Genomic DNA, 24,723 nt, shown 5'->3' with positions numbered 1-24,723 from the left:
GGGGCGTTTCATTCTGACTGCTGTCCTTAAAACTTAAGGTCACTGGTTAAAACAAAGTTATCAGAACTGATCTCATAGAGGTTTAAATAGTATGATGCAAAAATAACAGGATAAATTATATTGTCTATAATATAGGTTGCAGTTAATGAGTTGTCTGAGAGCTTCACAAGTGCTATTGTGAGGATGTCTCAGGTTGGGGCAAAAAGTAGTCAGTGGATCATAGCCCATTTGAAGCGAGAGATTTTGCAGTTGTTCATTATTCGACGCAGTACTAAGTCACCAAACATTAAATTATTGAATATCTCATGGATGTGTGATGCTCAAAAAAGACTAGGGTCCATATGGAGGTATTCTGTGAGCTCATGGTAGCCCAGAGGCCCATCAGGCACTTCATGCTGCTGTTCCCCTCACTTAGCCATGTCCCCATATACTATATGTATAGCTGGAGAGGCCTGAGGCCTGTTTCCTTCGTTGCTTTGTAACGTTCTTCTCCTTTCTTCATCTAGAAGAAAAAAAAAGGAACCAAAGGAACCAGTGAAACTGGTTGGATTTTTCCAATTAGTAAGCAAACCATTCCGTGATATTCCATGAAATTATGTGAAATGGAAAAAAAAAACCAGAATCTGTGTAATAATATGTTTTATGTCCTACTTTGCTACAGTTCCGCTTTGCCAAACCTTTGGAAATTATTTTAATGATTGTGGGGCTACTCTGTGCCGCAGCCAATGGGGTCGCTGTGCCGCTCATGAGTGTGGTCTTTGGCCAGATGACGGACAGCTTCGTCGAGAGCGGTCAACCCTTAAACCTTACAGGTGGGAATTTCTGGGGACCTGCCTGTAGCCCACAGTTCGGATGATGCATGCATGGATGAAGAATTTTGATTCCAGAGTGAATTTGACATTTTCCTTGTGCCAGTCATACTGGAATCAAAAATATGGCTGCAGGAATTTCTGCTTCAATGAGTAAAGTCTTTATTTTTATGCCGAACATGATGCCCAATGTCTGTTTATCCTCCATCAGCCTTAGGCAACCTTACTCCCAGTTATGCCAGCTCTGCCAATTGTCCTACCATGCCTGGAGTGGATATTGAATCTTTAATGACCAAGTAAGTGTCCTTGATGAATGTTACTTGTGCATTCATTGCTACTGTCAGGTGAAGGATCTTCACAGACGTAATATAAAACTCTGCTGCCTGTTCCTTTCACAGTCGTGCCTATTACTTTGTGGGGACTGGAGTAGCAGTATTCATTCTTGGAACATGTCAAGTCATGCTTTTCCTGCTGGCAGCTACCAGACAGACAAAAAGGATCCGTGAGAGATACTTCCATTCAGTGATCCACCAGCAAATGGGATGGTTTGACACACATCACGTCGGAGTGCTAATTACCAGACTGACAGAGTGAGTGTATCTGTTTTAGGCTGGTGGTATGTATTGGGTAGACAGATTAATTATAATACAGTGAAAAGGAGCTAATCTTTAGCCACTGGATGGAATCGGGGGGGAGCAGGGGGGGACTAGTGCCCCCCGTCCCCCGATGGCTGAAGAAATGTTGCTAAAGTGCCCTTTTCAGTTGTAAATTTCAGGGGCAGATCCCGACTGCTCAGGTTGGCCGGGGGCATTTAGAGATTTTAGGTGGTTGGCATTTCACACAATGGACTACTGTACATTACCCTTCCAATGGAAAAGGGTGCCATTATGAAGTGCCCTTCTAGTGGAGAGAAAGTGACGCAGTGCCCTATAAGGTGCCCTTACAGTGGTCAAAGTGGCCCCTATGGGTACCCTTCATATGGAAAAGGGTGCCATTATGAAGTGCCCTTCTAGTGGAGAGAATGTGATGCAGTGCCCTATAAGGTGCCCTTACAGTGGTCTAAGTGGTCCCTATGGGTACCCTTCCTGTGGAAAAGGGTGCCATTATGAAGTGCCATTCTAGTGGAGAGAATGTGATGCAGTGCCCTATAAGGTGCCCTTACAGTGGTCAAAGTGGCCCCTATGGGTACCCTTCCTGTGGAAAAGGGTGCCATTATGAAGTGCCCTTCTAGTGGAGAGAATGTGATGCAGTGCCCTATAAGGTGCCCTTACAGTGGTCAAAGTGGCCCCTATGGGTACCCTTCCTGTGGAAAAGGGTGCCATTATGAAGTGCCATTCTAGTGGAGAGAATGTGATGCAGTGCCCTATAAGGTGCCCTTACAGTGGTCAAAGTGGCCCCTATGGGTACCCTTCCTGTGGAAAAGGGTGCCATTATGAAGTGCCATTCTAGTGGAGAGAATGTGATGCAGTGCCCTATAAGGTGCCCTTACAGTGGTCAAAGTGGCCCCTATGGGTACCCTTCCTGTGGAAAAGGGTGCCATTATGAAGTGCCATTCTAGTGGAGAGAATGTGATGCAGTGCCCTATAAGGTGCCCTTACAGTGGTCAAAGTGGCCCCTATGGGTACCCTTCCTGTGGAAAAGGGTGCCATTATGAAGTGCCCTTCTAGTGGAGAGAATGTGATGCAGTGCCCTATAAGGTGCCCTTACAGTGGTCTAAGCGGCCGCTATGGGTACCCTTCATATGGAAAAGGGTGCCATTATGAAGTGCCATTCTAGTGGAGAGAATGTGATGCAGTGCCCTATAAGGTGCCCTTACAGTGGTCAAAGTGGCCCCTATGGGTACCCTTCCTGTGGAAAAGGGTGCCATTATGAAGTGCCCTTCTAGTGGAGAGAATGTGATGCAGTGCCCTATAAGGTGCCCTTATGATGGTCTAAGCGGCCCCTATGGGTACCCTTCATATGGAAAAGGGTGCCATTATGAAGTGCCCTTCTAGTGGAGAGAATGTGACTCAGTGCCCTATAAGGTGCCCTTACAATGGTCTAAGTGGCCCCTATGGGTACCCTTCATATGGAAAAGGGTGCCATTATGAAGTGCCATTCTAGTGGAGAGAATGTGATGCAGTGCCCTATAAGGTGCCCTTACAGTGGTCAAAGTGGCCCCTATGGGTACCCTTCCTGTGGAAAAGGGTGCCATTATGAAGTGCCATTCTAGTGGAGAGAATGTGATGCAGTGCCCTATAAGGTGCCCTTATGATGGTCTAAGCGGCCCCTATAGGTACCCTTCCAATGGAAAAGGGTGCCATTATGAAGTGCCCTTCTAGTGGAGAGAATGTGATGCAGTGCCCTATAAGGTGCCCTTACAGTGGTCTAAGTGGCCCCTATGGGTACCCTTCATATGGAAAAGGGTGCCATTATGAAGTGCCCTTCTAGTGGAGAGAATGTGACTCAGTGCCCTATAAGGTGCCCTTACAATGGTCAAAGTGGCCCCTATGGGTACCCTTCATATGGAAAAGGGTGCCATTATGAAGTGCCATTCTAGTGGAGAGAATGTGACTCAGTGCCCTATAAGGTGCCCTTACAGTGGTCAAAGTGGCCCCTATGGGTACCCTTCCAATGGAAAAGGGTGCCATTATGAAGTGCCCTTCTAGTGGAGAGAATGTGATGCAGTGCCCTATAAGGTGCCCTTATGATGGTCTAAGCGGCCCCTATGGGTACCCTTCATATGGAAAAGGGTGCCATTATGAAGTGCCATTCTAGTGGAGAGAATGTGATGCAGTGCCCTATAAGGTGCCCTTATGATGGTCTAAGCGGCCCCTATGGGTACCCTTCATATGGAAAAGGGTGCCATTATGAAGTGCCCTTCTAGTGGAGAGAATGTGACTCAGTGCCCTATAAGGTGCCCTTACAATGGTCTAAGTGGCCCCTATGGGTACCCTTCATATGGAAAAGGGTGCCATTATGAAGTGCCCTTCTAGTGGAGAGAATGTGACTCAGTGCCCTATAAGGTGCCCTTACAATGGTCTAAGTGGCCCCTATGGGTACCCTTCATATGGAAAAGGGTGCCATTATGAAGTGCCCTTCTAGTGGAGAGAATGTGATGCAGTGCCCTATAAGGTGCCCTTACAGTGGTCAAAGTGGCCCCTATGGGTACCCTTCCAATGGAAAAGGGTGCCATTATGAAGTGCCCTTCTAGTGGAGAGAATGTGATGCAGTGCCCTATAAGGTGCCCTTACAGTGGTCAAAGTGGCCCCTATGGGTACCCTTCATATGGAAAAGGGTGCCATTATGAAGTGCCCTTCTAGTGGAGAGAATGTGACGCAGTGCCCTATAAGGTGCCCTTACAGTGGTCAAAGTGGCCCCTATGGGTACCCTTCCAATGGAAAAGGGTGCCATTATGAAGTGCCCTTCTAGTGGAGAGAATGTGACTCAGTGCCCTATAAGGTGCCCTTACAGTGGTCAAAGTGGCCCCTATGGGTACCCTTCCAATGGAAAAGGGTGCCATTATGAAGTGCCCTTCTAGTGGAGAGAATGTGATGCAGTGCCCTATAAGGTGCCCTTACAATGGTCTAAGTGGTCCCTATGGGTACCCTTCCAATGGAAAAGGGTGCCATTATGAAGTGCCCTTCTAGTGGAGAGAATGTGATGCAGTGCCCTATAAGGTGCCCTTATGATGGTCTAAGTGGCCCCTATGGGTACCCTTCATATGGAAAAGGGTGCCATTATGAAGTGCCATTCTAGTGGAGAGAATGTGATGCAGTGCCCTATAAGGTGCCCTTACAGTGGTCTAAGTGGTCCCTATGGGTACCCTTCCAATGGAAAAGGGTGCCATTATGAAGTGCCCTTCTAGTGGAGAGAATGTGACGCAGTGTCCTATAAGGTGCCCTTACAGTGGTCTAAGTGGCCCCTATGGGTACCCTTCCTGTGGAAAAGGGTGCCATTATGAAGTGCCATTCTAGTGGAGAGAATGTGATGCAGTGCCCTATAAGGTGCCCTTACAGTGGTCAAAGTGGCCCCTATGGGTACCCTTCCAATGGAAAAGGGTGCCATTATGAAGTGCCCTTCTAGTGGAGAGAATGTGATGCAGTGCCCTATAAGGTGCCCTTACAGTGGTCAAAGTGGCCCCTATGGGTACCCTTCCTGTGGAAAAGGGTACCATTATGAAGTGCCCTTCTAGTGGAGAGAAAGTGACGCAGTGCCCTATAAGGTGCCCTTACAGTGGTCAAAGTGGCCCCTATGGGTACCCTTCCAATGGAAAAGGGTGCCATTATGAAGTGCCATTCTAGTGGAGAGAATGTGATGCAGTGCCCTATAAGGTGCCCTTACAGTGGTCAAAGTGGCCCCTATGGGTACCCTTCCAATGGAAAAGGGTGCCATTATGAAGTGCCATTCTAGTGGAGAGAATGTGATGCAGTGCCCTATAAGGTGCCCTTACAGTGGTCTAAGTGGTCCCTATGGGTACCCTTCCAATGGAAAAGGGTGCCATTATGAAGTGCCCTTCTAGTGGAGAGAATGTGATGCAGTGCCCTATAAGGTGCCCTTACAGTGGTCTAAGTGGCCCCTATGGGTACCCTTCATATGGAAAAGGGTGCCATTATGAAGTGCCCTTCTAGTGGAGAGAATGTGATGCAGTGCCCTATAAGGTGCCCTTACAGTGGTCTAAGTGGTCCCTATGGGTACCCTTCCAATGGAAAAGGGTGCCATTATGAAGTGCCCTTCTAGTGGAGAGAATGTGACGCAGTGCCCTATAAGGTGCCCTTACAGTGGTCTAAGTGGCCCCTATGGGTACCCTTCCTGTGGAAAAGGGTGCCATTATGAAGTGCCCTTCTAGTGGAGAGAATGTGATGCAGTGCCCTATAAGGTGCCCTTACAGTGGTCAAAGTGGCCCCTATGGGTACCCTTCCTGTGGAAAAGGGTGCCATTATGAAGTGCCATTCTAGTGGAGAGAATGTGATGCAGTGCCCTATAAGGTGCCCTTACAGTGGTCAAAGTGGCCCCTATGGGTACCCTTCATATGGAAAAGGGTGCCATTATGAAGTGCCCTTCTAGTGGAGAGAATGTGATGCAGTGCCCTATAAGGTGCCCTTGTAATGATCTAAGTGGCCCCTATGGGTACCCTTCCAATGGAAAAGGGTGCCATTGTGAAGTGCCTTTTTAATAGAAAAATGTCTCTGTTGGCTACCCAACCAGTGAAGAAAATGAGGTACGCTGCTCCACTCTGACATGCAGTTTCCCGGACATGCAATAAAAGTAGATGAATTATGTACCCTCTGTGTGTTCCTATGTACATGAAAATGTGATGCCTCTAGTTGAACTATCTTAATCAGGGACTACTTCACCAAACATAGCTTGCCATTCTACACGTGTTGGTGGGCCACTGTCATGCTATAGGCCCTTTATATTTTATCGCCCCTGCCCTCTGAACACCCTGAGCCACTCTCTTTAGCATTAATATAACATGATTAATTGGCTGTTTATTTATGAATTACAGTATATGCCCATCCAGGGTTAGGGTTAGGGTTAGGTTTAGGTTTACTAACTGCAGGTGTGTCCTGTGCTGCCTTAAATAGGCACCAGACCCGCCACCCGATCTTGACCAGGATATGTAGTTAGAAGATGGACATATATTCAAGAACTGTTTTGTCATATTTGCTTGCAAAAATTGTTATTCAAATGTTATTCCTATTCCTCATTTCATCATATTGAAAACACTGAACTATTAAGGTTTTATAAATAGCACATGTATACATGGTATCATAGAACTCAAACTAGAACTAGACATACCCAGGATAATTTTCCCACTTTTGAATTTATTGCCATTTGGATTTTTTTTTCTGCCATTTCATTCTCTTTTAGTGATATTAACACAATCAACGAGGGATTGGGAGACAAGATCTGTTTATTCGTGCAGTATTTCTGCACATTCATTGCTAGCATCATCATTGGGTTCATCAAAGGTTGGAAGCTGACCCTTGTTATCCTAGCAGTCAGTCCTCTTCATGCTGGATCTGCTGCACTCTGGTCCACGGTAGGAAGAACCAAACTTCTCATGATGATTGTCCAATGAGGTTATATATTAAATATTAAGGAATGTAGGAAGGCAGGCACTGAAGAACCTGTATTCGTCCCCTGTGGTCTCACTTTTTTGAGTAACACTGTTGAGTGTTATGTGCTCTCTTTAGATCATTGCCTCCCTGACCAGTAAGGAGCTTTCAGCATATGCCAAGGCTGGGGCAGTTGCTGAGGAAATTCTTGTGGCTATCAGGACAGTCGTGGCTTTCAATGGGCAGAAGAAAGCAGTGGAGAAGTACGTCTCGCTCTCCCAAGTAATAGATGCCTCACTGGGAAATGTCCTCAGCAGTAGCATGAAGGGTTTATATTGTGTGAAATTCCCTGGATCTAGATTGGGTCCCGTTACCTGTGTTACAGCTCCTGAAAGCCATTTCCTCTGTCACTGTCACTTTGCTCTGCTGAAACAGGTTACAGTCAGAGCACAATGCTGATGTGAGATTGCCATCACAAAGCACAAATCAGCTGGCTTGGCGGCTGCATTTCTTTCAGACAAAGAGATAAACATAAATATTTGTCAGAGGAGATATCAGCAGCATCTTATAGTATACAGGGGTGAATTCTATTCCATTCTCTTTTAGGTATGAATCTAACTTAGAGGAGGCCAAAAATTTTGGGGTGAAGAAGGCTATTGCAACCAATGGAACAATGGGACTCTCTCAGTTCTTTATGTTGTCAACATACGCCCTGGCCTTTTGGTATGGAAGAAAGCTTACAGTCGACGAACCTGAAAACTACTCCATTGGACAAGTTCTCACTGTAAGCCATCATAGACTGTCATTTTAGCAGTAATGACGTATGTCATATATATTAAGAAATATGCAAATGTCTTACTCTATATTTTGGTAGTTTAGTGCATGCATTTGTATTTGGCATTCTAGACTTACTGCAATCTACTGAATTTCATGTGTTTTAATAATAATGTTCATTTTCATTTTCAAGGTGTTTTCTGCTGTGATGATCGCAACATCATCTCTGGGTCGAGGAATTCCAATCTTGGAGAGCATAGCCAAGGCTCGTGGGGCGGCCTGTGAGATCTACAAGACCATCGACCTGGTATCGATATTAGCCTGAAGCTACAGTCACTTTCAGCTAAATATCACCCAACCTCTACTGTTTTCATGCAAATTGACCCTTTGTATTCCAGCCACGTCCGATTGACAGCAGCTCGAAGGAAGGTCACAAGCCAGAAACGGTGAAAGGAGACATAGAATTCAAGAACATTCACTTCAGCTACCCATCCAGGAAGGATGTGAAAGTAGGTGATGATGTAGTTTTGTGTGCAGAAGAAAACTTCTCTTTAGTATGGAAGCGTATTACTGCCACGACATAAAAAAATATTCTCACTATCACGTTGTAACGTGAAAGTATTACATTATAATGTGAAAACATCACGTTAAAACCACATGACCAAAACAAGGAGCAACATTTTGATGCAAAAACCATATAGCCAAACATATATTTATTAAATACTAAAGATTCATGTATGTGAAGTATTGTTGCAGGGTGTGACCAGTAATATGCAGTAATACGAAATGGTAGTTTCACATTATTCAAACCCAGAGAGGTAAGTTTTATTCCATACAACTGTAGCACCCTTTCCCCGTACACTGCGATTAGGAAAGGGGCCCAGTGTACGTCCCACACCGGCCTGGCATTTATATCGCTCTCCTTACCATCCCAAACTCTAAGAAAACAATTAACAATTGACCAACTGAGTATTTTCAAAACACAAAAACAAACATACCGTCCTGTGTCCATGAAATAAGACCACGTTTGGGCGCGGTGAGTCGGCGCTTGTTTGGTGCCGGAGGAGCTTCTCCGGTAACTTGGGGCGCTGTCTGGGTTCTCCTGGGAGTAGGCTCTCAGATAAGCCGATCAATCCCCTCTTTTTCGTCGCTGGAAACTGTCCGTCCCCTGCACACGCACTCTTCACCTTCCTCCTGTCTCTTTTTTCTCTCTCCTCCCGCTCTTTCTCTCTCGCCTCCCCTCCTTCCCCGCCATTATTCTTCTCTCACCTCTCACATGACCAGGGACATATCCGCGCGAAACAGAATTTAACACCTTAAATTGTGGGCTAACCCAAATTTACAAAAAATGTAACATCATGGTCAACACCATGGCAATTTCTGACGGACATTATGATCAAAATGCAATTTTTAGCACAGACATGGTATAAAAGCATGGCCTACATAGTGATTTAACATGGACACCGATGAGTCTTGCCATGGACGCATTTGTCCGTGAACGGACAGGGGTGCGGCTCCAGAAAGCTTAGTAATGCTACAGTAAGCAGTTTATCTAGTAGATTGATTGTTAATTAGCACGTTTGCTGAAACCCATGACAAAAACACATTGACACTTTTTTGGACAACATAATAATGCTGGTGATATAATAAGAGATCAATATTGCAAGACAAAACTATGAAGTCGACTATAAATTAGTGCAAAAGTGGCTTGTTGCTGTAACACTTGTATGCAATTTAAGTAGATAACAGGGCTGTGAATCAACTGACTTGAGAAATTCAATTCATGGTTGAAAACATGTTACAGAATCACAATTCGACTTAATATAAGGAAGTACAATTAAAATGAAATTTATTTCACATAAATTCATATATATGGTGCTTGTACAGCTTTAAAAATAGAGCTTAATGTTCCACTTATTAGAGGGTGGCATGCTGATGCAGTGGTTACCCTGGTCCCTCACGCCCCTGGGACCTGTGTTCAAGTCCCTGCTAGGGTTCCATGTGTGTGGAGTTTGTGTAATTTCCCCTTGTTTTTGTGTGGTTTCCTCTAGGTACTCTGATTTCTCCCCTACAGTCCAAAAACATGCTGAGGCTAATTCGAGATACCAGTTTGCCTATAGGTGTGTGTGAGAATGTGCCCAATGACGGGTTAGCACTTCATGCTGGGCTGTTCCCCACCTTGTTGTGTGTGGCTACTCAGGGGTGTGCAAGATAAAAAGGTTTAATGCCATGAATCAAAGCTGATACCTTGAAAGGTAAAAACAGTTCCATGGTCAAAAAACAGGCAGGGGTGAAAACCAGGAGACAGATGGGTAAAGGAACAAAAGCACAAACACAAAACAGGCTGTGGTCAAAAATAAACAGGATCAGCACAAAGATTAAGCAAAATCATAAGTAAGAAGGCAAAGCAATGGTCAAAGCACAGCAAGGGAGCTATACAGTATGATACTCAAATGCAGGACATACCAGTGACTGTCTCACAAGGGACGGTAGGAAGGAACAGGGCTAAACAGAGCAAGAGAACAAGACACAGCTGGGTACGATGAAACAGTCCAGGTAATCAAGGGAACAGAAATAGCTGGGTAACCATATGGGAGAAGCTGAAGCTCCGGTTCTGGGAACTGGAGTCTGCTATACCCAGACCGTGACAGATACAGTGGGGAAGGATGTTGAATTTAACTGGGGAAAAGTTGGAGGAGGTGGTGTGGGAATCCCGGGGTGCCTGGAGACAGCTGACCAATGAGCTTTTTGAAAGAGACACGTTGTTATACCTGCACCAATGTACTTTAATCACATGATCAGATTATCCAGCCATTTTAAGGGATACAAATATAAGATTGATAGGCATGTTTGCAATAAAGAGTTTTCAGAAAATGTAAGAAATGGGGCTTTAACTGTTTTCAATGTGGGATTAAATGTGTCATTTATATAATTTCCTGGTGAACCAAATGAGAATCAGTAAATTAGCTAGTTTTTTAAGGGAATAGCACTGAATCAGCTCCATGGATAGACTGAATGTGAAGACCTCTTTGAAGACTTTCCTGAGGACAATTGGAACAACTGGCCCAGGATCGAGATGTCTGGAGAGATTGCAGTAGCAGGCTATGCCCCGATAACGGCCACAGGGAATGATGATGATGATCTCTTTGATTCCCCCACTAGATCCTACAGGGTGTGAATCTGGTGGTCCCTCGTGGAAAGACCATTGCCCTAGTGGGAGCCAGCGGCTGTGGAAAGAGCACCACCATCCAGCTTCTGCAGCGCTTCTATGACCCAGATGCTGGAGAGGTGAGAATGCCGATCATCATGGCCACCAAGGCTTTATGGCCGACAGGCCAGCAAAGGCACTGAGTTCTGCATCATATGGCGAAGAAGCAGGATATTTCCTTTAATGACAATGTTCTCACACATTAGCCTTAGTTCTCACAGCGATTAATAACAGTGTGTCTCTGCGGCTGGGTTGCAGATCACTCTGGACGGCCATGACATCCGCACGCTCAATGTGAAATGGCTGAGGGAGAACATCGGCATTGTCAGCCAGGAGCCTGTGCTCTTCGGAACCACGATTGCTGAAAACATCCGCTACGGCTGGGAGAACGCCACGGACGAGGACATCGAGCGTGCCGTGAAGGAGGCCAACGCCTACGAGTTCATATCTAAACTCCCTGATGTAAGGCCACAGACTTGTTATGGGTTTTTATTAGCAAACCTCATGACTTATTTCAGTGATGTTGAAAACTTTTTTTTTTGTATAGATTGCATAGTTCAGATAGCACCAGATGGTTCCCTGATTTGATAGAGCAGGTGATGACAAAAGATGTTTGCCATAGCTTAATACAATGACCTGTTCATGTTTAATTTATCACAGAAGATGAACACGATGGTCGGGGAACGGGGGGCCCAGCTGAGTGGGGGGCAGAAGCAGAGGATCGCCATCGCCAGAGCCCTGGTGAAAAATCCCAAAATCCTGCTACTTGATGAGGCCACCTCTGCTCTGGACACTCAGAGCGAGTCTATTGTGGAGGCTGCCCTAGATAAGGTAGGGCTGGTTAGCCAGACTTAGAGAGTAGGGTTCTACCAGTTTTACCAGGGTTTTGAGGTTACTGAATCACAGAGCTATTTGAACTATGATTGGACAAGACCTCCCCATTGAGGAACTCATCAACAGCTCCAATAATAGGGAATCTGGGTTCTTTCCCCAATGCATTGCATTAGCTATCTGTGGAATGGAAGCCCAGACTACCTTGAATTTCACTGAATTCAATAAGATAGAACTTTTTGTTAAATGTGCTAAATCACTCAGAGAAGCCTCTGCAGCATGTGTAGATTGACCATGAGGAATGTTGGGAATTTTCCAGGTGAGCCAATCAAGTGAGGGCAGGTCTCTCCTCTCCATCCCTGGCATTAGTGAGCTGATACACCAGGGATGCCCAACCCATCCATCAATCTTGGCTTGTTTCCAGGTGGATCACAGGAGATGAGCAATGATTAATGTTTATTTCATTGGGGGTCGCAATTGGCAAAATATATCAAGAGGGAATCCCCCCCCCTCCCCAGTTGTTGGAAAGTCCTTGGGTTGCTTTTTGTTGCCAGTCCACCCCTTCCCAAGAGCGAAATGGAATGGAATTCTGGCAGTACAAGCATCGAAGGAAGATTGCTACAGTCATCATTAGACCAATGATTTACAACAAAAATGATAAGAATGATCAAACACTGACCTATGTCTGCAGTTACTTGTCTCCAGTTAGTATTACACACAACTAAGAATGCAGTTAATATGACAGGGGCAAATTGTGGAAAAATGTTATAAATCATTCACGTTGAGGTAATGATGCAAACAAAGATCTGTAATGACTAATTAGGATAAATAATACAACATTTAATAATAATCTAGATTGTTGTTCCAAGGCACGGGCCGGCCGGACTACAATAATCATCACTCACCGCCTGTCAACTATCAAGACAGCCGACATCATCGCGGGCTTCAGTGACGGTGTGGTGACTGAGCAGGGAACCCACAGCCAGCTCATAGCCTTGAAGGGGGTCTACTACTCATTAGTCATGCAGCAGGTAGCTACCAAGATTCAAGCTCAACGTTATCATATGATGACATCAATGTTATCATATTCATAAAATAAACCACCACAAGCTACCAGCTGAAAACGCATTTGTATTAACAAAATGCAGTTCAATATTACCAATTTCTTGACTTGTTCCAGTGCTGTACTTAACCAAGTAATGTTACATAGCTTAGATGATTTAATTTCTTTTAAATTACTGATAACTACAATCTAGTCTCCTCCAAAATAATTACATAAATTAACTTAACTATTCCGGCCATTTTACAGAATTTAGGTAAGGAAAACAATGCAAGTGAGTCAAGTGAAGACGACTCGTTTGATGAGGAGGAGGAGTCCTTTGAGGAGGATCCAGACTTTGAAGATAATCAAAACAATGACTTAGAAGAACATGGCACATCGCAGAACGTCTCTCTGAGGCGTACAGGCAGCTTCCGGCGGAGATCTTCCAAGAAGAAGAAGAAGAAGAAGAAGAAGTTTCTCAAGAAACCTGCAGATAAGGAGAATAAGGTATACTTAATGTGAGTTAAGGTGCGTAGCTTATTCAGTGGAATCCTGCAAGATGACTCAAGGTTTTTAGAAACACGTTAGCAGTTTTTTTCTGTCCAAACAATACACAGACTTCAATCTGCCCCATTAAATGTGGATTTATTTTTCCTTTGTTGTTGTAGGAGGAGAAGGTCCCAGAAGTTCCATTCAAAAGAATTTTAGCTTTGAATAAGCCGGAGTGGCCTTACCTGCTGATTGGGATGCTTGCCAGTTTAGTGGGCGGAGCCGTCTATCCCTGCGTCTCTATTATCTTTGCAAAAATAATTGGCGTGAGTAACTTCCTGACTTTCTGAAAAATAAGTGGCTGGTCTTCCTGGTGGAGTTTATACCTGAGATGTCATGCTCATTCTGTTCTACCACTGCAGGTCTTTGCTGAAACTGACCCAGAAGTGAAACGGCAGAAAACCATGATGCTTTCATTGCTTTTACTTCTGATTGCTGTAGTCGCATTCGTGATGTACTTCGTACAGGTCCATTACGTAGCCTTTAGATCCGCATTCTATCTGCCTTATATGTAGCTAATTAGCATTTGATGTTTTAAAATATTAATGTTTAAAATATTTTTTAAAATGTGTGTGTGAAGAAAAGTAATACAGGAAAACTCCATGGTTCCATGGTGAACGTGAATTCATTCATTTTAACTTCACTGCAAATATGAAAACTTAGTAATTACTGTATTAAATGAAATGATACCTTTGATGTTGATAAGATGGGCCATTGCTACTGGTATCTCAAGGTGTACTGCTCCATCAAATATAACTATGTTAAGAAGTCTTTCCAGTTAACCTGCACATAAATCAGTCACTTTACTTACAGTACAGTGACACTGCCTGTGAAAAATGACTTGCTGAACAGCTGGCTCATTCCCTATTTCGCCCATATTTCAGGGTTTCATGTTTGGCAAATCAGGAGAACTTCTGACAATGAGACTGAGAAGTCAGTGTTTCAGAGCCATGATGGGGCAGGTAAGGCTGCATTTGTAAATGCATCTGATAAGTAATGAAAAGTCACAGAAATTCCTGGAAAACTGGGGACCTTGAACACACACATGCACGGAAGCTTGTTCTGACTTTGTCTCCTTCAGGAAATCGGCTGGTTTGATGACAGCAGAAATGCGGTGGGAGTTTTAACTACTAAACTGGCAACCGATGCTTCACTGGTCAAAGGGGTAAAAGCAACCTTTTATTTTCAGTGCCCATTTGGTATTTGTGGGACTATGCTGAGTGATTGTGTAATAATTTAACTGATTAGTTCAGATGCTATAGCAATCTTTCAGCAAGCTCCAAAAATATTCCCATTAAGTTGTTGATGGCAAACCCGCAAATGAGCGAAACTGTGGATGTCAAATGCGCGGATGTCAGGTCAGGTTGGGGCGCATGCGCTGATGCAGTACGTTGCCACACCCACCACACATCGAAACTCCTTGGGATCCCGGCCGGCAATTCCCCAGGCAAATACACGGTCCAGTCCCACCCGGACTGTCACCAGAGACATGAATATCACTGCCGAGGTAGCTAAATCACTCAACAAGGTCGACATTGTCCCCGCAGACAGACACACAACTGATGGTTGCGCCCAAGAAGCCTGGATCTTGGTTTTTATCCAGGACACCAACAATCCCAGATACTTAAACTCCTCACTCAGTCTCTTGAGAGTTCCGACCACATCCTCCATTGACTCTGCTAAGATCACAGCATCATCAGCAAAGTCAAGATCAGTAAATCTTTCTTCACCAGCAGACACCCCACAGCTGCTGGACCCCACGACCCTGCCCAACATCCAGTCCATACAAGCATATGAGTAGAGTAGGAGCAAGAACATATCCTTGGGGAACCCCAGAATCAACTGGAAAGAACGCAGAGGTTCTCCCTCCACTCTGCACAGCACTGACAGTACCAGTGTACAGGCCGGCCATGATGTCCAGTGACTTCGGGGGGATCCCACGGAGTCTCAGGCTCGATGAGAACCCTCAGTGCAAGGATACGGTCGATGGTAGACTTCGTAGGCATAAAACCAGACTGCTCCGGTCGTTGACAGACAAGCAAGTGATCACGGATCTTGTTAAGGATGACCTTAGCAAGGACCTTACCCAGCACTGGAAGCAGAATTATTCCCCTGTAGTTGCTGCAATCCAGGTGATCACCCCTCCCTTTCCAGATAGGGACTACAGGTCCCGGTTTCCAGTCAGTTGGGATGATGCCTGACTCCCAAATGGAAGCAAAGATTATCTGCAATGCCAAGAGGACAGCCTTACCACCAGCCTGCAGAAGTTCACCCCAGATACCACAGATCCCTGTGACCTTCCCTATCCTCAGCTGATTCACCACCCGTGCAATCTCAGTGAGATTGGGTGGTCAGCTTTGAGAACCATGGACCCAGAGATATACAACATCCTAGCTGGAGGGTCAGCTTTAAACAGCTGTTCAAAGTAGCCGGCCCAGCAGGTCACAACTGCAGTATCATCCAAAAGGACCGTTGTCTCACTTGCCCTGACTGCAAGTCTCCGAGGAACAGATTCAGATGTGCGTATTGATTCAATTCCTCTGCAAGCAGAACGTGGGTATATAGACCACAGAGGGTGTGTCACCTGCTCACAGATTCGTCTAACAAACGCCTTCTTATCTGCCCTCAGAGTCCTCACAGCCATCCTTCTCAGTTCCCAGTACAGACTGGAGTTGCCACCAAGTCGTGCGCTGCAACTCCTCTCAATAATATCCAGGGTGCCCTGGGAGATGAAACACCTCCTTCTGGGAACACTGGCAACAACAACACAACCCTCAGCAACCTTCAGGGTCTTATTACGGAAGGTCTCTCACATCACATTACAGTCAGCAGTCGCACCCAAGTCTGCAAGTTCTTCACACAAATTGCATCCGAACTCATCAGAAACAGCTTGATCTTGGAGTCCGGCTAAGTCCAGCCTCGTTCTCCTAGTAGGTGGTGGCCTACTGGATCTAAGCTGAATCTTCAGAGTAGCAACAACAAGTCTGTGGTCAGAATTTACAAACTGGGTGCTTCTGTAGACCCTGCAGTTCTGCAGGTGTCTCCAGCGTCTGCCCACGAAGATGTGATCGATCTCCTTCGCCGCACCACTGGTATTGAAGTGCCAAGTCCAAAGATGCGACTCAGGGTGTTGGAACCAGGATCCAGCGACCCGCAGCCCCTGACCTTTCGCAATGTCAAGGACCAAAAGTAGGTATACCCACCTACATAAATCTGACTACTCCACGGTCTGCGTACCTCAGAGAGTGCTGCCACCTAAACGCGGAGTTTACAAAGCTCCCCCGACAGCAGAGGAAAATGGTCATCTTGTCGGTAAGACAAGACGTTCCACGCACTTACCCGGATGGGTCGCCTCAAACTGGGACCCAAGTGCCACCATGCAGCAGGCGACACCTCAACAGCACACAAGCCCCAATCCCCAACAGGCCTGACTCTATTAGCTCTCCGACGGTTTTGACTCGTCCGGGGATGGGGCTCCCAAAGGCATTCCCCCATCCCCTTCATGGTGCGTGCAGCCTTGCTTTCTCAAACCAGTGCTCAGGGACCCCCAGATAGTCCAGGTTCTTGTTCCCTCTCACCTCTCAGAGTTTCAGAAACATAGTTTTAGAGGGGCTTTGGCGGGGATTGTGCTATCTGTCCATCTAGGTTGTTCTGCTGGGACTTGCGTAGTTATCTGCTATAGAAATGTCAGTAATGGCATTTCCTCTGTGGTGGTTAAAGCACCTAAAAATGCTGTGGCACCAAGCAGACCAAGGCATCGCAGCCATGGCGAAGAGATGAGGCTTTACACCAAGTTGCTCCTTAAAAGGACCACACTCAAGCAACCATAACACTCCGACAACAGCACGGAAATGCGGGGAGGTTATGCAGTAGACAGTAAAGCACACACATGGTGGGTAATTTCACAGTAGCTAGGGACAAGTCAGAATCACACATACAGTACAACACAGCTAAAGGTACTCGTGACAATAGGGAAATACAGCAGAAATATTAACAGTAACATTCTAATATTACATTATATTAATGAAAGCAAATGTTAAAGCAAATTAAAGCAAAATATTTTGCCTCAGTACTTTTCTTTTCTCATTTCCATTCTTTTTCAAAACCAGTGGAAACTTGGGCTGGTTCTCAGAAGGCACCAAGGGAGAACCAGCCCAGCACTGGCATCAGCTCCAGCTCAGACTTGGTGGAGAATAGGAATCTTGTTTCTCTCTGCCAGGTAGCAGGATCCAGACTAGGCCTGGTTACGAACACCATATGCGCTCTGACCATCGCCATCGTCGTGGCCTTCATCTACTGCTGGCAGCTCACACTCCTCGTACTCGTCTGCGTGCCTTTCCTCTCGGGAGCCAACTTCATACAGATGAGGCCTACTGTTAGCTATGCTTCTACAGGCCAGAATGCCCCAGAACATTCTGGAAAGGTAAGGCACATGTATAGTTAGTGGTGAATGTTAAAGAATAATTTCTGAATGCCTGGGTGAGTATTGTCATCTTCATATCCAGGTTCCCGTAGCTCCTTAAAAAGTCTTAAAAGGTCTTAAAATAAAACCAGGGAAAGTAATGTTATAAATTGTCGTAAATTTGCTGTAGGTATTAAATTTGCAGAATATGCCTTTAAGGCTGATGGCCAAATTATCAAGCACAGCGGCCAACCATAAAACATCCAATAGTGTGTATGTGTGATTAGCTTATGTAACTCGTGTCCCTCATACTCAGTCACAGAGCATCCCAATGGTAAGTCTTAATAGGCATGTAATGATGTCACGTCAGTGTCAAAACTAGATAATGGTAAAACACAAAGAGAAAAAAATAAACCTGCAAACGTAAACATTTCGCCTGCATAAATATCCTTCTCACGAGTGCATATGTGAAAATTGCCAGCTCAGAAAGAACTGCATGTGCGTATATCATAATATCGTGCTCAAACTGTCTTTTTTCCTTCTTGAATGTTTATTTCCTTCTCGATTTGACAGATACCCTCCAAATGAATTCTCTTCGGCTGCTCTCTATGCTTGAGTGAAATTTTTGCTCTTAAATTTTGACATGGGTGTGGTTTTGATAGTTTGGGGGGGGGGATCATGGCCATTTCTGTGGGTGAGTGATGTTGGCTGGTGGCTCCTGGTTTTGTGATTGACTGCACACTATGAAAAGCTTGTCCAGAAGATAGATCGTGGATTATAGTGAAGGGAATTCAGGCTCTTTTTAACAAACCAGATGATTTTAGTGATTGGAATAACAGCTCTTTGAAGGGAGCTGGATCTTATGGCTGTGTTACTTTCTGAGAGCTGTTCATTTTTCTTTTTTGGGGGGTGAGGGTTACTAGGTTTATCTGTGAAATAATCACTAAGATAGGCATAAGATTTGCATCAGAGTGCATATTATCTTGTATGGTTAATAAAGCCTACCTGTTTTATGCAGATCACCACAGAGACAGTTGAGAACTTCAGGACAGTTGTGTCCTTGTCACAAGAAGAAGTATTTTTCCAGAGATTCAAAGATAGTTTGAGTTCTTCATACAAGTAAAGTATCGTTTTATTTAAATCACATATATCTCAATTACTAACGTTAACCTTGTGTATAAAATCCATGCATGATACATGCTGCCTTTTTTGGAAAGAATTTAGCTTTGTTTTGTATATTTCCATTATTAATTTTTGACAATAATATTTAACACTGTTTCAGGACTGCTCTACGTAGTGCCCCCACCTATGGAATAACCTACGCCCTTGCTCAAGTCACCCGGTACTTTGTCAACGCTGCGATTTTCCGTTTCGGCGCGTGGCTTATAGCACAATGCTACACGCATTACGAGAATGTTTTTCTGTAAGTCTTTAATTTCCATATCAAGGGAAATCCAGAGTGGTGTCAGTGGTGTCTTGACGTACCAGTGGGATGGTGCATAACTGGCTGTGCTTGGCGCTCTCCCCAGTGTGTACTACGCCATTCTCTTTACTGCTATGAATGTTGGATACTTAACCAGTTTCCCTACGGATTTTACGAAAGCAAAGGCATCTGCACGGCGAATATTAGCCTTGCTGGAGAGGAAGCCTGAGATCGACATTTACAGTGAGAAGGGCGACATGCCTGTAAGTTCTAGACCAGGACTCATGATTCCTTAGAATGTGACTGTTATCTTTATTGTACTCTTGTTTTATGCCCTTTGCTGGCTGGGATAAGCTCCAGGCCCCATCGTGATCCTGTACTGGATAAGCTTCAGGAAGATTCATGGATGGAAAAGACAATTATTGTACAGAAATAATTAGACACAAATCTATGAGTTTGTCACTTGGATGATATATTCTTCACCCAGGTAAACTGCACGGGGAACATTGAGTTCCATGACGTCCAGTTCATGTACCCGACCAGGCGGAACGTGAATGTGCTGCAAGGCCTGAATGTGTCTGTAAGCTCGGGCCAGACCATGGCCCTGGTTGGTGGGAGTGGCTGTGGGAAAAGCACTTCTATACAGCTGCTGGAGCGTTTCTACGACGTCGCTTCTGGACACGTGGTGAGGCTGTGAAGAGCGCCTCTGGTCCTTTTCCCATCATGGTGCTTCTGGAGAAGTACTGGGGCCAGTTTGGCACGTCTACCACCTTAACACTGCTCCATAAATGTCACCTTCTGGCAGTTTCAGCTGTAGGAAACCCAATACGTAACACGCATGACCCTGTTCCTTTCCCTCTTTCAGTCTCTGGACGGACACGACATCAAGACCCTGAACCTGGCCTGGCTGCGCTCTCAGCTGGGCCTGGTGTCTCAGGAGCCCATCCTGTTTGACTGCAGCATTGCTGAGAACATCCAGTATGGCGACAACAGCCGTCACGTCTCCCAGACGGAGATCGAGGAAGCGGCCAAGAGTGCCAATATCCATACCTTTATCCAGAGTCTTCCAGAGGTATGGATTTTATTCAGTGGGGTTCCTCAACTTCCGCGATGTAACTGAATCAAGCTGCAAAATTTTGTGGCTCAAACTCGGTCCAACTAAAAGCGATATTTAATAGAAATAGTGATACTTTACTAACCGCCATAGGGAAATGCTCTTTATACCTATTCTATCTTGTTCTCCACAAGACTGATATACAGGTGACAGCCCCTTAGCATGTTTTTGGACTGTGGGTGGGAACCAGAGAACCCAGAGGAAACCCACAACGACATGGGGGGAACATGCAAAACTCACAAACATGGAGTCAGGGCGGAGGTGTGTGGGGTGAATCAAGGATGTTTATTTCTCCAACAGCCAAAAATCATATCCAAAACTCAGGGTCAATAATCAGGCACAACATCAGAAACCATATTGAGGCTGAACACAATCCAAAAGATAAAGTCGAGAATTCAGGCACAGGGTCCGAAAACGCAGGTAGTGCCGGTTGAGGCCCATGTGGTGCGTAAAGTGAACTTCACCGTGTTTCATGGTGCTCCTTCTGCTGGCTGGGGTCGGTTTATTGAACACAAGTGACAGAGATCAGATCAGAGATCATAGATGACAAAGAATCTGCTTAGTAAGGAGCTCAAACTACTTCACAGTCTACTGAGAAACTGCTTGTGTAGGATTGAGTGACAGGTGTTTTTGATAATCAGTTGAAGATGATCTAGGAAGGATAACCGGGGTCAGATCCTGGGGTCGGACACATGACACCTATATATACATATGTATCATTTTGATTTGAAAAATATAAAATAAATGTATTTATATGTGGTTCAAACCTACAGATAATTAGATCTATAATGGACGTGAACCTCATTTTAAAGATGCAGAACAGGAAATATATTCTAGTTTCTGAGTTTATTGCAACCAATGTTAGACTCCATTTGAAAGTTAATAAAAATTGCAAGCATTTTTATATGCAAATTTGGTTGACAGACATACAGCACCAGGGTAGGGGACAAAGGTGCCCAGCTGTCTGGGGGGCAGAAGCAGAGGATTGCTATCGCCCGGGCACTAGTGCGTCACCCAAAGGTGCTGCTGCTGGACGAGGCCACCTCCGCACTGGACACCGAGAGCGAAAAGGTCAGACTCATTTACACATTTTGGAAGAATGCCCAGTGGTGTATTAAATGCATTAGTTTTATGGCACAAAATTTTTGTTGAGTAAACCAGCCATTAGCAGCCTCCTGAGATTTGAGAATCCCGCGTCTCACACAAACTTGCTGTCCGCTGGCCAGATCGTGCAGCAGGCTCTGGACAAGGCGCGGCTCGGTCGCACCTGTGTGGTCATCGCCCACCGTCTCTCCACCATCCAGAACGCAGACACCATCGCCGTCATCCAGAATGGAAGGGTGGTCGAACAAGGAACGCACAGCGAACTCATGCAGAGAGAGGGGGCCTATTACGCCCTAGTAAATGCCCAGGTGTCTCACTGAGACGGGGATTCAAGATACCGGCACTTACAGACAACTTAGACTTATGAGTGGGCTGCCAATAAGCCTATTATATAAAAAATGTAAGTTAAATACGGTGGTTTATAATAAGAAACACATGCACTACTTGGTGACGCTCATGAAAACATTGGGTAGCTTCAGTGGTTTGTCGGCTTGAGGTACAGTACAGTATTGTGTTGTTACTTTTGTTACTATGTACTTTATTTTTAGGATGTTTTAGTGTATTTGGAAGTTGTTTATATGGGCAGAAAGGTAAAATATATATGAAGACAAACGTTTGACTGACACTAAATAAGAACCTCATATGCCTGACCCACAAACCTACAAATTTGACTTAAAGACAGACTTAAGGGACATATCATGTCATGTACAGAGTATATAGTCAGTTTCACCATGAAATGAAATTTTATGTATAAATAAAGTATAAATTAAGGCATAATTGCAGTAATACAATATATATGTAGACATGGTGCAATATAACTGTAAATGACATTGGTATAGAGTTGGGTACTTTCTGTTTAAGTGTGAAAATCAGTATAACACATAAGGGTTATGTGTCAAAAAGGCAATAAAGTTTTTTTTTTGTGTGAATAAAGGAGTGGACATTGGGAACCACATGATTGTTTTATCGGTAACCTGTGTATCAGTATAACACATTAAACAGTCTACAGTTGTTCATTTTCTAGAAGTGGTTAATTGTATTAGATTGATAAAATAATTGTTTAAAGAATAACATTCCAACTTATGATGGCTGCTATAGTAACATGCAGTGAAATCGGGGCTGTTCAGTCCAATGGCAGTACAGGTGCCCCCCTAGGGCTCCAGCTTCTGAGGGGGCACCAGCTTGCCAGCCGATTACATTTTGCCTCGGATGAGGGTGTCGTGGTGATGCTCGCCTAGGGTGCCATGTCGGCTAGGCCGGTCCTGAGTGCAATGTAAACATAGTAAACAGTGTAAAACAGTGAATCTCAGTCCTGTTCTTGGAAGACCCCTGGTAGAATGTTTTCATTCCAACCAACCATTTAGACCAGATTTAAGATAGTCTGGGCTAGATGTGAGTGAACAAAGATAAAGTGCATTCAAGCTTAACCTTAAATCCGACAAGTTATCAGGCTGAGTAAGAAATCCAGCACTACATAGCAAAAAAGTCCAGCCATTTACTTGGGAAATCAAAGGATTGTATTGCATTTACTACACCAGCAATAAACAAACAAATGACAAGAATAGGTAAAAAAATGTAAACTAAAATAACTCTCCCAGCCTGTGGGTAGAAGCTGTTTCGCAGCCTTGTGGTCCATGATTTCCCACTATAGCATCTATGTAATGGTAGGAGTGTGAATAGGGTGAACTGGGGCTGGATTCTGTCCTGTTTGATGCCCCCCTGAGGATCCTAGTGTGATGTTGCAGGAGGAACATGCAGAGATGTCCGCATTTACACACATTTACTAACCAGGCTCTACATCATATATCATAATATAAGCATATATGACATCTAAACCATACAGGCGTGATGGTTAATGATCTTCAGACCCTGAATCTCGCATAAGTAGTAGTGATCTTGGCTCTTAACTGTTACATGAACACTGCATGAACCAGAAGAGAAATCTTATTTATATCCATGGGCAAAGGGGTACGTTTGGTTTCAACACTGGGAGGGACCAGATCAGCACCAAACCCCCTGCCTCCCTGAAGACAGACGGCACCCCCACAGTTTTGGTAGGGACATGTCCTTTGCCTTTGCCTCTCCAATCTTGTTCTTCATGAGACACACAAGTGACATGAAGCTTAAGGGTGACAGTGCAGGGTCGGCCACTGGCCAGTGCTCTTCAAGCACTCAGTGAGTGTTGATGTTGATTTATATAGCACATTCAGACACACGGCAATTAAAAGTCCATTACAGTTCCATATGCCCTGCAGTAAAAATATAAGACATTGAAATTACATTACAAGACAAAGGCAAATACATGCCAAAGCAAACTGTTAACTAAAAATGTTGCATTGTTCTGCTAGTGCATGAATGAAGTCCTACCGTTGAATTTACTGAATAGGTGGAGCAAACAGCTGCTAACATCCTCAACACTGAGTAAATCTGTCCCTGAGGACCTCAGGGGTCTGGATGCTTCCTAACGTTCAAATAAATCAAATGTATTTAGGTGCGAGACCTATTAGTGCTTTATAGACAAGTCACATTAAAAAAAAATATCAGTCATGTGACTCGCGGGAAGCCAGTGCAGTAATTTATTGCACATGTATATGTAATATGCTACACTTTCCTGGTTTTAGTGAGAACTCTGGCTGCAGCTTTCAGTATGGGGACTCGAATAAAGACTGAATTGGGTTTGTAACCCATACAGTTGCTTGTCGTGTTTAACGAACCTCCTCGGATCCAAACGCAGTGCGGTCGGAGAACCGAAACGAGAAGCAGCAGTCGCAGTCGCGAAAAGAGGCAGGGGTCAAAAGCCGGGAGTTTGTCCTGGCATGTGAAGGCACACACTTGCACCAAGAAAGGGATTGGGACACACACACACACACACACACACATGGCAAGGGACCGCACCCGTGAAAATCCACAAGGGGAGGAGAATCAGGCACTAGGCGACAAGCAAGGATGAGTAACGCTCGGTAATCGGACGTGACTCTACAATTCCTTGCAGCAGGAGAACCGGCTAGACCGGTAAAAGGGACAGAGAAATTAGGCAAAATGTGATCTCGCAATACAAGATAGCTGTTAATACTCTGCTGAGGGAGCTCCATCGGGGGGGATGGGGGGGCGGCGACGGAGCGAGATGGATCGTCACACCGCGTTTGGAGGAATTGGTGACTTGATAGGCATATTTTGGATTCTAGAGTCTCTATACTTTAGACTTACATGGCACGTACCTTCACAGATTACAGGCGCTTATTTACGTCGGTTAGTGTATAACTGCGGGTGGAAAACGAGGAAATGCAAACTCCACACACACAGCGAAGATGGGATTTGAAATATCGGTTCATCTGGGAAAGTAACATAAATCCACTATATTAAATATTATTATGGTACGTATGATTCTGAATTATTAGTCATTTTCTTTATATTCAATATTCATAC

At 44.8% G+C, this 24,723-nt stretch overlaps 1 protein-coding gene across 1 annotated transcript in view; it reads left to right on the top strand.

Annotated features, from left to right (window-relative positions):
• The window catches only part of LOC111839010 (ATP-dependent translocase ABCB1-like), a 29,127-nt gene extending 7,116 nt beyond the window's left edge, over nucleotides 1–22,011 (top strand). Inside the window, exons 4-29 of the mRNA XM_072715882.1 lie at nucleotides 507–561; nucleotides 662–812; nucleotides 1,027–1,105; nucleotides 1,208–1,399; nucleotides 6,663–6,834; nucleotides 6,989–7,113; nucleotides 7,457–7,634; nucleotides 7,818–7,931; nucleotides 8,023–8,133; nucleotides 10,787–10,912; nucleotides 11,091–11,294; nucleotides 11,493–11,663; nucleotides 12,533–12,712; nucleotides 12,973–13,212; nucleotides 13,374–13,520; nucleotides 13,617–13,721; nucleotides 14,139–14,216; nucleotides 14,336–14,419; nucleotides 17,474–17,677; nucleotides 18,675–18,775; nucleotides 18,939–19,079; nucleotides 19,186–19,342; nucleotides 19,567–19,764; nucleotides 19,945–20,151; nucleotides 21,118–21,264; nucleotides 21,420–22,011. Of these exons, the coding sequence (XP_072571983.1) occupies nucleotides 507–561; nucleotides 662–812; nucleotides 1,027–1,105; nucleotides 1,208–1,399; nucleotides 6,663–6,834; nucleotides 6,989–7,113; nucleotides 7,457–7,634; nucleotides 7,818–7,931; nucleotides 8,023–8,133; nucleotides 10,787–10,912; nucleotides 11,091–11,294; nucleotides 11,493–11,663; nucleotides 12,533–12,712; nucleotides 12,973–13,212; nucleotides 13,374–13,520; nucleotides 13,617–13,721; nucleotides 14,139–14,216; nucleotides 14,336–14,419; nucleotides 17,474–17,677; nucleotides 18,675–18,775; nucleotides 18,939–19,079; nucleotides 19,186–19,342; nucleotides 19,567–19,764; nucleotides 19,945–20,151; nucleotides 21,118–21,264; nucleotides 21,420–21,617 (3,865 nt within the window). The 3' untranslated portion in view covers nucleotides 21,618–22,011. The remainder of the gene's footprint in view (nucleotides 1–506; nucleotides 562–661; nucleotides 813–1,026; nucleotides 1,106–1,207; nucleotides 1,400–6,662; nucleotides 6,835–6,988; nucleotides 7,114–7,456; nucleotides 7,635–7,817; nucleotides 7,932–8,022; nucleotides 8,134–10,786; nucleotides 10,913–11,090; nucleotides 11,295–11,492; nucleotides 11,664–12,532; nucleotides 12,713–12,972; nucleotides 13,213–13,373; nucleotides 13,521–13,616; nucleotides 13,722–14,138; nucleotides 14,217–14,335; nucleotides 14,420–17,473; nucleotides 17,678–18,674; nucleotides 18,776–18,938; nucleotides 19,080–19,185; nucleotides 19,343–19,566; nucleotides 19,765–19,944; nucleotides 20,152–21,117; nucleotides 21,265–21,419) is intronic.
• Nucleotides 22,012–24,723: the final 2,712 nt, after the last annotated feature.

This window comes from Paramormyrops kingsleyae, chromosome 9 (genome assembly GCF_048594095.1).
Source record: "Paramormyrops kingsleyae isolate MSU_618 chromosome 9, PKINGS_0.4, whole genome shotgun sequence".
NCBI lineage: Eukaryota > Metazoa > Chordata > Actinopteri > Osteoglossiformes > Mormyridae > Paramormyrops > Paramormyrops kingsleyae.
Note: the sequence above shows the minus strand (reverse complement) of the source record. Positions and strands in the feature narration are given on the sequence as shown.